At 42.6% G+C, this 11,247-nt stretch overlaps 1 protein-coding gene across 1 annotated transcript; it reads right to left on the bottom strand.

The window, feature by feature from the left end:
- Positions 1–817: 817 nt before the first annotated feature.
- Positions 818–10,430, bottom strand: LOC125454795 (zinc finger protein 239-like). Its single transcript, XM_059649451.1, has 2 exons — positions 10,332–10,430; positions 818–2,001 (listed from the first exon to the last, which is right to left on the bottom strand). The coding sequence occupies exon 2, from the start codon at positions 1,911–1,913 to the stop codon at positions 1,263–1,265; it is 651 nt and encodes a 216-aa protein (XP_059505434.1). The 5' UTR covers positions 1,914–2,001; positions 10,332–10,430; the 3' UTR covers positions 818–1,262.
- Between the last annotated feature and the right edge of the window lie 817 nt (positions 10,431–11,247).

Raw genomic sequence — 11,247 nt, 5'->3', positions numbered from 1 at the left:
GCACTTGTCTGTGCTGGTTGTCTGAAGTTATGTCCACTCTTTCCTCTTTGGGGCTTCTACATCCTGGCTTCAAAAGCTGTCCTGGATCTATTTTAAAAGTTCCTCCAAACTTGTACACTATGACAACCACAGTTAACGTTAGGGAAGCTGAAATTCCCTGCTACCACGACCCTATTACTTTTACATTTCCCTGAAATTTGCCTTCTTGCCTGCTCTAACTGCCACTTGGATGGAACTTTCTTTAAGGAGTTTAAGCTGTAATAAATTACCTGAACATATCTGGACATCCTTTTCTTCTGCTTCCTTTGCTGTCTCATATGAAGACCCTGTATCCTACAGCATTAAGCCTCCAATTCCACTTCTCTCCCAACTATATCTCAGTGACAGCAACATCACATTCTCATATTTTAATTTGTATCCTCAACTCATCTGCCTTGTTCATCAAACTCAGTATTACAATCAATGCCATTCAACATGTCAAACTCCCGAGTACCTTAACTGGCCTGTAATGTTGATACCTTCCTGACTCACTCTTTTCTTCCTACCCTTTTGGACACTCACTCTAGATCCCATCCCCTCACCAAGTTACATTACACATGGCCCAAATGCACTTATAATTAAATTTCCAGCATTACAGCTACATCTCCCTCTGGATGTGCCTTGCAACTGCTCATATGAAGGGGTACAAATGATTACCTTATTTCTAGGGCACTGAAAATGAGGCAGAATTGATGCAACATAGTTTTAAAGGAAAAGATGATTTGTATTATTTTTACCTAAAATATGTCACTGAACCTGTGGAGTTTACAGACATCAGAAACAGAAACATGGATTGGATATAGACAAAAACAGCTTCAAAAATCCAACACTGACAAACAACATTCAGGTGAACAGTTTAACTGAGTTGACGTACAGTGACATTGTAATCATTTTCAAAATTTATCATACAGATATACAAATGCATCACCATTTTACTGACAATATCAGCACCTTTAACAGAAGCAAGGGTTAATAATATCGATACAAATGGCCCAATGACCAAGGCTCATTCCTTGGTGTGAGTAAAAGCAAAACCCTTTACCTGCAAATCTTTGTGAATTTGCTGCTATATTCGCAAGCAGGGAATCATTTTACACAAACAGAGCAGGCAAACAGGATCACCCAGTGTTATTTCACCGGTGTGTTAACAGTTTGGATTACGGAGTTCTTTCCCACACACAGAACAAGTGAATGGTCTCTCTCCTGGTGAACACACTGGTGTATCAGCAGGTGAGCTGACTGAGTGAATATTTCTCCCTAGTGTGCACTCGCTGGTGTCTCCGCAGGTTGGATGATTGGTTAAATCCTTTCCCACGATCAGAGCAGGTAAATGGTTTCTCTCCAGTGTGAACTCGCTGGTGTCCCAATAGATGGGGTAAGCGAATGAATCCTTTTCCACATTCAGAGCATGTGAATGGTCTCTCACCAGTGTGAACTCTCTGGTGTTTCAGCAGGCTGGATGACGAAGTGAATCCCTTCCCACAATCAGAGCAAGTAAATGGTCTGTCCCCGGTGTGACTGCGTTGGTGTATCCGCAGGCTGGATGACTGACTGAACCCTTTCCCACAATGAGAGCAAGTGAACGGTTTCTCCCCAGTGTGAACTTGCTGGTGTAGAAGCAGTTTGGATGACTGAGTGAATCCTTTCCTACACAGGGAGCAGGTGAATGGTCTCTCACCAGTGTGAACGCGCTGGTGTGTCTGCAGATGGGATGACAGAGTGAATCTCATCCCGCAATGAGGGCAGGTGAATGGCTTCTCCCCAGTGTGACTGCGTTGGTGCATTTCCAGCTGGGATGTATAAAGAAATCCCTTCCCACAATCCCCACATAGCCACAGTCTTTTCCCAGTGTAACTGCGCTGGCATTTGGACATCTCAGATAAATCTTTACAGACTCTTCGACACAGACAATACGTGTTTCTCCCCAGTGTGGACAGTGCTTTTCCTTCACTGTTCAAAATCCTGATTAGATTAATACAAACAGGGTGACTGTCAGCTCTGGGTGTAGTATCATTTGAAATCTCACACTGCAAATCAACCTTTCAAACAGAAAATAAATGGAGAAACCAGAAGACGACACAAATCTGGTCACTTGTGGAGATGACATTTGGGGAAACTGCTGGACCATCATTAAAACTGAACTGGTTCATAGATTTCCTCCAGGGAAGGGAACGAAACAAGTCAATGTTGACACAAAACCACAGCAAGAAATAGAGTTGGGAGACACAGGCACGAAGGAGAGGCATTTTACAGATCTACAACTCAATCCTGTTTGTTTTCTCCCCATAGCCTCAATCCCGCTGAAGGGCTAAGAACAGTTTCCTGGAAAGTGGAGTTTCAGGTAGAACAGGTGCTGAAGGCAGCGTTTGATATTCTTGCCTTTATTGGTCAGTGCATTCATCGATAAAGGGATGTCTGTTCAATTCTACTCTGTGTGGGGTTTGCACATTCTCCCTGTGTCTGCGTAGATTTCCTCCAGTTTTCTCCCACAGTCCAAAGATGTGCAGGTTAGATAGGTTAGCCTTGGGAAACGCATGGTTAAAGGGATAGGGTGGGATGCTCTTCACATGGTTGGTGCAGACTCATGGGCTGAATGTGGGGATGCTATGATTGAATTTAGGAGTTGGGAGTTCATGTTGCAGGGTATAGGACATTGTTGAGGCCAATTTTAGAACACTGTGTTTAATTCTTCTACTCCTGATTTTGGAAAGATGTTGAGAGGAGGAGTTATACATTTAACGATAAGGTCCCTGGAAGTGTTACTGAACAAACAGACCTTGGAATGTAGGTTCATAGTTCCTTGAATGTGGAGTTACAGGGATATAAGATAGACAAGGTGGCGTTTGGTACGCTAGCTGTCATTGATCAGTTCATTGAGTATAGGAATTGGGAGGTCATGCTGCGGCTATACAGGGCATCGGTTGGGCCAGTTTTGAAATATTTCTTTCAGTTATGGTCTCCCTGCTATCGGAAAGATGCTGTGAAACTTGAAAGAATTCAGAAAAGATTTATAAGGATGTTACTAGGGTTGGAGCATTTGATCTATAGGTAGAAGCTGAATACATTGGGGCTATTTTCCCTGGAGCATTAACGCTGAGGGTGACCTTACAGATGTTTATAAAATCGTGAAGAGCATGGATTGGGTGGATAGTCATGGTCTTTTCCCAGGGTAGGGGAGTCCAAAACTATATAGCATAGGTTTAACATGAGGGAAAAGACTTAAAAAGGGACCTATGAGGCAACTTTCTTTACACAGAGGGTGGTTGCTGTATCGAGTGAGCTGGTCGGCATGAACGAGTTGGTCTGAAAGGTCTGTTTCCATGCTGTCCATCTCTACAACACTATGTTGTTAAACTTGAAAAGTTTCAGACAAGGTCGACAAGGTTATTGTTGGGATTGAAGTATTTAAGCTAAAAGGAATGGCTGAAAAGGGCTGGGGCTTGTTTCCCCTGGACCGTTGGAGGTTGAAGAGTTACCTTACAGAGAAGCATTGATAGGGTGAATAGCCAAGGCTTTCATATCCCCAGAGTGGAGGAGTTCACAACTCAAGGGCATTGGTTTAACGTGAGAGGGGCAAGATTTAAAAGGAACCCGAGAGGCAATCTTTTCACACAGATACAATTCTAACCTTTAAAAAGGCATCTGGATGGGTATGTGAATTAGAAGTGTTCAGAGGGTTACAGGCCAAATGCTCTCAAATGGGATTATATCAGTTTGGGATATCTGGTTGATATGGACGAGGTAGAATGAAGGGTCCATGCATGTGTTATACAACTCTATGACTCTAAGGGCCTAAGTAAAATGGAGGAAATCTGAAATAAAAAACAAAAAACACTGGAGAAACTCAGCAGGTTGAGCAGTATCTGAAATGGTGCCAGATGCCAGAACCACTGCAATCTTGAAGAAACGTTTTGTTGATCATACAAGGCACTACAGTATAGATTGCAAACTGACTGCTAGAAAATGGGACTAGACGAAGTAGGTGCTTTGCGACCAGCATAGATTGGATCTGGGCATTGTATTCAATAATTTACATCGGAGTCTCTGACACCATTTTATTTTGTGTTTCTCTAATTCTCTTTCTTGGGAAGCAGGCAGGCGGTGAAGAAAGCAAATGATATGTTGGCCTTCACAGTGAGAGGATTCAAATACAGAAACAGGGATAGCTTTCTGCAAGGGCTTTGGTAAAACCACACCTGGAGTGCGATGTGTACCTTTGCTCTCCTTTCCCAGGGAAGGATGCTCAGGCTATTCAGAGTGCAAAGAAGGTTCACCAGACTGATTCCTGTCATCTCCGGATTGATGCAAGAGAGACTGGATCCTCATTTAATCATGCTTCCTTTTGTCCTTCTGAACCGCTGACTACATCACTAACCAATATTCTACCTCCCAGTTGCTCATCTCAATCTGACCCATTGATGCCAATGCTTTAGTTCCCATTCCTCTGCCATACCAGTTTAAAACTCACCAATGCAACTGGCAAACTCCCACAATGAGATTTGTCCCAGCTGTACCAGGAGCAATTGGTCAGGCTTGTGCAGGTCCCACCTAACACAGAAAAGGTCCCAATGCCTGAAGAATCTAAACGCTTCTCTGGTACACAATATCTCCAGCCTCAGATTCATCTGATCAATCCTCTTATTCCTGCTTTCACTAGCACTGGGAGTAAGTCTGACAATATTACACTAAAATACAGGTCATCAAGTGTATCTCCCATCTTCCTATATTCAGCTTACTGGTGCTCATCCCTTTGTTTAACTATGGTATCTGCATGTTCCATGACCTCTGGCTGTTTACCTGCCAACTTCGGAATGTCCTGCAGCCACTCCATGATATTACAAATCCTGGCACAAGGGAGGGAACATACCATCCTAGATTCTTGTCTGCGGCCACAAAAGAGCCTGCCTGTACCCCTGACTATTCAATCCCGTTGTTATTGTCCTGCCACCCTCTTTCATCCCTACTCCATGCAGCAGAGCCATCTGTGGCGTCACGAACCTGGCTGTTGCAGCTCTCCCCCGAGAGGCCACTCAACCCATCCCCAACAGAATCCAAAATGGTATATGGTATATCCATTTGAGAAGGGGATGACCACTGGGGACGTTTGCACTTTCTTTCTGAGCCTTTTAATTTATCTGATGGTCACCCTTTCTGCCTGTGTAATCCACAACTGTGGTGTTACTGACCCTCTTAAATGTGCTGTCCACAAACATTTTCGGTATTGCCAATGCTCCACAGGGAGTCCACCCACACCTTCAGTTCCATAAACCAGTTACCTAGTAGCTGCAGATGGACATACTTCCTGCACACTTCAATGTCAGTGACACTGTGTCCCTTATTTCCCACACTGTGCAACAGCTGCACATCATGGATCTGAGGTCTTCTGTCATTACTTCTGTCTAGATTCAGTTAGTTACTTTTATTAACAGAATTTAAATGAGCTAGCAATCTTTCTTCATTTCAAACATTTCTATTATAAATCAAAAGCCCCAACCTTTCTTTAAGCTGATATATCATACTTTAAAAACTGTAAAAGCAAAAATACTACATAGATGTGCCTTACAAATTGGCTGTTCCCACTGGGACTGTGTGACTTTCTGAACAGCCCGAAATGAGATTGAGCACCGCATTCAATCTTCCAGCTTCACCTCCTACCTGCCTCACATCACTCTGTTTTCACTCAACTCGAAAACACACTCACTGAGCCAAGCAGCCTTGTCACTTTTATTGTCTGCTCACACCCACTCTGATCCCAGCCTCCCATACTGTTTCAATGCAGGTCAACGAGAGCTCAGGAAACAGCATCCCATCTTCAATTCAGCCCTTTATAACCTCCAAACTCAACATGGAATTCAGCAGCTTGTGGGTCAACAGTTGTCAGGATCAGAAACATTCCACCTGAAGCGGCTGTTGGAAGTCAAGTCAATAAGGAATCTTAAAAAGAAGTTTGCAGGCATGAGAATGAGGAATTGAGAGGTCAAAATTATGAAATGGCTAGTAATGGGGAACAAAGAAATGGTGGAGGATCTGAAAAGGTGCTTTCCATCAGTTTTCACAGTGGAAGACACCAGCAGCATACCAGAACTTCAGGAGAGACTTGGCGCCGAAGTCAGCACGCTGCCCATCACTAAGGAGAAGGGGCTGGGGAAGTTGAAACATCCTGAAGGTGGATAAATCACCAAGACTGGGTGGACAACACCCCAAAGTTCTGAAGGAGATAGCTCAAGAGATTGTAGAGGCAGTGGTGGTGATCTTTCAGAAATCACTGGAGTCAGGGAGGGCCCCAGATGACTGGAAAATGGCTGATGCAACATCCCATTTTAGAAAGGATGAGGCAGAGGCAGGAACCTATAGGGTAGCCTCACCTCATTTGTTGTTTAGATTTTAAGAGTCCATTATTAATGAACAAGACTGCACCTACTTGGAAGTGCATGGTACAATAGGTCAGAGTCAGCATGGCTTCATCAAAGGAGGTCATCTCAAATAAATCTAACAGATTTGTTAGGTGAGATAACAAACAGGTTAGACAAAGGAGAACCAGTGGGCATGATCTATTTGGATTTCCAGAAGACCACTGTCAAGGTACTGCACAGCAGGCTGCTAAATAAGAACATGGTGTTTGTGGCAAGGTAGAGGAGTGACTGTCTGACAGAAGGCAGAGAGTCAGGATAGAGGTCTTACACAGGATGGCAGCCGGTAACTTGAGTTCTGCAGGGTCCAGTGTTGGCTATTCACATTATGCATCAACAGTCTGGACAAAGGAACTGAAGGCATTGTTGCCATGTTTGCAGACAACACATGGTGGAAGGACAGGTACTACTGAGGAAGCAGTGAGCCTGCAGAAGGATTTGGACAGGCTCGGAGAGTGGACAAAGAAGTGGCAGTTGGAATACCTGTAGGAAAGTGTGGGGTTACACAATTTGGTATAAGGAATAAGGGCCCAGACAATGTTCTAAATGGGCAATGGCTTCAGAAATCCAAAGCGCAAATGGACTTTGCGTGTCCTAATTCAGGAATTCTCTTAAGGTTGACATGCAGGTTCTATTGGCCATTCAGAAGGCAAATGCCATTTTAACATTTATTTCAAGGGGCTTAGAATATAAGAGCAGAGATGTACTGCTGAGGCTGTACGACTCTGGTCAGACGCCATTTGGAATAGTGTGAGCAGTTTTCAGGTCTGTATCTAAGGATGGATGTGCTGGCGTCAGAGGCAGTCCACAGTAGGTTAACAACAATGATCCGGTGGTGAAGAGCTTTCATAAAAATAGCTGTTCAGGACGCTGGGTCTGTATGAGTTGATGGGGAGGCAATGATCTCATGGCATTAATCGCTGGACTGTTAATCCAGAGGCCCAGAAAATTTTGGGGACCCATGGAATCCTGCCATGGCAGACGGTGGAATTTGAATTCAATAAAATATCTGGAATTAAGAATCTAATGAAAACCGTGAATCCATTGTTGATTGTTGGAAAACCCATCTAGCTCACTAATGCCCTTTCGGGAAGGAAACTGCCATCCTTATCTAGTCTGGCCTATACGTGACTCCAGATCCACAGCAATGTGGTTGACTCTTAACTGCCATTTAGGCAATTAGGGATGGGCAATAAATGCTGCTTAGCCAGTGACGCCCTCATCCCGTAAATTTGTAAAACAAAATTCAATGTAGTTTTGAAGTGTGAGGGCCTATAGGAAGGATAGAAAGGGAGGCAAAAGAGCAAGACAGTGGTATTTTTGATAAAGGAAAACATTATTGCTGTAACTAGAGAAAATACTTCTTTAAAAAAGTCATCCAGTGAGAATATGGGTTGAAATTAGAAATAAGAAAGGAATGATCACCTTGATGGGATTGTACTACAGGCCCCCCAGTAGTCAGAAGCAAACCGAGGAACAAATATGTCGAGAGATCTCTCGTAGATGTAAGAATAAAGAAGTTGTAAGAGTAATTGATTTCAATTTTCCAAACATTGACTGAGACAATTGTGTTAAAGGTTGGCTGATGAAGAATTTGTTAGATATGTTCAAGAAAATTCCTTAATCAACATGTATATGTCCTTAGTAGAGAAGGAGCAAAACTTGACCTTCTCCTGGGTAAGAAGGCGGAGCACGTGACTGAAGTGATAGCAGAGTAACACTAGGTGTAGTGATCATAATTCTATTAGTTTTAAAATAATTATGGAAAAGGATAAGCCTTCCAGAAAAGTTAATTGGAGCGAAGCAAATTTTAATGGTGACAAGAGCTTTCAAAAGTGACTGAAGTAGACTATTCACAGGTAGACTGACATATGATAAGTGGAGGTTTTCAAAAGTGTGATAGCAAGAGTTCAGAGCCATTATGTTCCACGATGTTGCTGGTAGTGTGAAAGGTAAGGCTGGTATGATTAAAGAACAATGGATGAATAAAGATATTGTGGCTCTACTACAAACAAAAGAAGAATCATATTTTAGATATAGACAACTGGGTTCAAATGAATTTTTGAACACCATAAAGAGAGTAGGGCCACACTTAACAGGGAGATCAGGAAGGCAAAGAGGGATATGAGATAAAGTTATCTGCCAAGGCTAAGGTTAATCCAAAGAGATTCTACAAGTACATAAAGAGTAACAAGAGACAGACAGACAGACAGAGTTAGGCACCTAAAAGATCAAGGAAGCCATCTTTGCAATGGGAGATATTAAATAAATATTTCACATCAGTTTTACCTGTGGAGAAAGCTAGCCCAAACGTTCACTCTCCATGTACGAAGCTGGAGAGTTTCTGTTACCAAACTATTCGGCTAAGAGATAAAGAAATGGAGACTAAGTGATGTTTCTAGCTGCTGGATTGACTTTCTACTGTGTGGCTTTATGCTACATTTACAGTTTCTATATCCAGGACTGGAGGGTTTGAGTTATGAGGAGAGGCTGGATAGGCTGGGACTTTTTTTCCACTGGAATTTGAGGGATGACTTTGTAGACATATATAAAATCCTGAGGGATACATATATATCTAAGGTGACAGCAAAGGCTTTTTTCCCTTGGATAGGGGACTCCAAAGCTGGAGGGTATAATTTTAAGTTCAGAAGAGAAAAACTTAAAATGGAACCAAGGGGAAACCTTTTCAAACAAAAGAGTTTTTTGCATGTGGAAACAAGTACCAGACAAAGTTACAGACACAGACACAGACACAACATTTAAAAGACATTTGGATAACTACACAAATAGAAAAGCTTTAGAGGGATATAGACTAAATGCAAGCAAGTGGGATTACTTCAGTTTGGGAAGCTTGATTGGCATGGACGAGTTGGACTGAGATAAATATTGACGTTTTTAAAACAGTTCACATTACAGGATAGGAAGTGCTAGAGGCCTTAGAAAATATGAAGATGGATAAATCTCTACTGCCTGATCTACTGTATCCCAGGACAATGTGAGAAGTTAGGGAGGAAACTGTGGGGCTCCTTTGAGAAATATTTGTATCATGTATAATATGGGTGAGGTGTTCGATGACTGGGGAGTGGCTAATGTTCGGTCTTTCTTTAAGAAGGGATGTAGAGAAAAGCCTGGGAACCAAAGACCTGTGGGTCTGACTTTGGTGGTGGGTACATCGTTGGAGGTAATTCTGAAAGATGGCATTTTGAGAGCCACGGAATGACTAGGGCTAGTCAGCATGATTTTGTGCAGGAAAAATCATGTCTCACAAATTTGATCGAGTTTTTTGATGAAGTAACCAAGAGGATTGATAAGACCAGAACAGTAGACATGATTTACTTGCACTTGAAGAAAGCCTTTGACATGGCTCTGCCTAGTAGGCTAATTAGTAAATGGAATTCGAGATGAGCACGCCCATTTCACATAAAATTCGCCGAACAACAACAGATTTGGTGGTGGAGGGTTGTTTTTCAGATTGGAGGTCTGTGACCAGTGGTGTTCCACAGGGATTGGTGTTGGATCCACTTTTGTTTGTCATTTATATGAATGATTTAGATGAGAAGATAGAAGGTATTGTTAGTAAGTTTGTGGATGACATCAAAATCAGTGGTATAATGGACAGTGAAGAGCAGTATCTAAGATTTTAAAAAGGTGATCTTGATGAATTGAGTTCATGGGCTGAGGAGTTACAGATGAAGTTTAATTTGGATAAATGAGAAATATTGTATTTTGAAGAAACAAACAGGGATGACAGGACTTATACAATTAAAAGTAGGGCCTTCAATAGAATGGTAGAATGAGACACTTCAGGGTTCAGTTGCCTAATTCTTTGAAGTCTGAGTCACCTGCAGTCAGGGTGGTTAAGAAAGCGTTTAGTATGCTTACCTTCCTCGCTCACACCTTTTGTGTACACGAGTTGGGACATCACGTGAAGTTGTACAGGACTTTGGTGAGGCCTCTCCTGGAGTACTGTGTCCAGTTCTGGTTGCCCTGTTATAGAAAGGATATTATTAAGCTGGAGGGGGTTAAGAAGAGATTCAGCAGGATGTTGCTGGGAATAGAGGGACTGCGTTATAAGGAGAGGCTGGGACTTCTTTCACAGGACTGTAGGAGATTGAGGTTGCTCTTACATCGGTTTATATAATCCTGAGGGCTATAGATAAGGTGAATATCAGTTGGCTTTTCCCTAGGGGAGGGTATTTCAAGACTAGGGGCGTACTTTTAATGTGAAAGAAGCAAGATTTAGAAAAGACATGAGCAGCAATTCTTTTATTTTACACAGAGTGGTTCGTGTGTGGAATGCACCCTCCAGAGGAAGTGGTAGATATGGGTACAGTTACAATGTTTAAAAAATATTTGATTAAGTATATGAATAAAAAAATGTTTGGAGAGATATGGGCCAAGTGCAGACAGGTGGGATTACTTTGCTTTTGCAACATGGTCAGCATGAGCAGGGTGGTCCGAGGGGTCTGTTTCTGTCTTCTCTGACTCTATGTAATTGAAACTCACAACACGGAGAGGTCTGGACAGATGGACCTGGAGAAGATGCTTTAACTGGTAAGAGAGACTAGAACCAGACGGCACAGCCTCAGAATGAAGACGTGACCCTTTAGGACTGAGATGAGGAGGAATCTCTTTAGCCTGAGGGTGGTGATTCTGTGGAACTCATTGTTGTAGAGGGCTGAGGAAGCCAAGTAATTGTGTGTATTTATGACAGAGGTAGGCAGGTTTTTGACTGATAAGGGAACCAAAGGTTACCGGAGAAGGCAGGGGAATGGGATTGAGAAACATATCAATCATA

The sequence above is a fragment of the Stegostoma tigrinum genome, chromosome 10 (assembly GCF_030684315.1).
Source record: "Stegostoma tigrinum isolate sSteTig4 chromosome 10, sSteTig4.hap1, whole genome shotgun sequence".
In the NCBI taxonomy this organism is placed as follows: Eukaryota; Metazoa; Chordata; class Chondrichthyes; order Orectolobiformes; family Stegostomatidae; genus Stegostoma; species Stegostoma tigrinum.
Note: the sequence above shows the minus strand (reverse complement) of the source record. Positions and strands in the feature narration are given on the sequence as shown.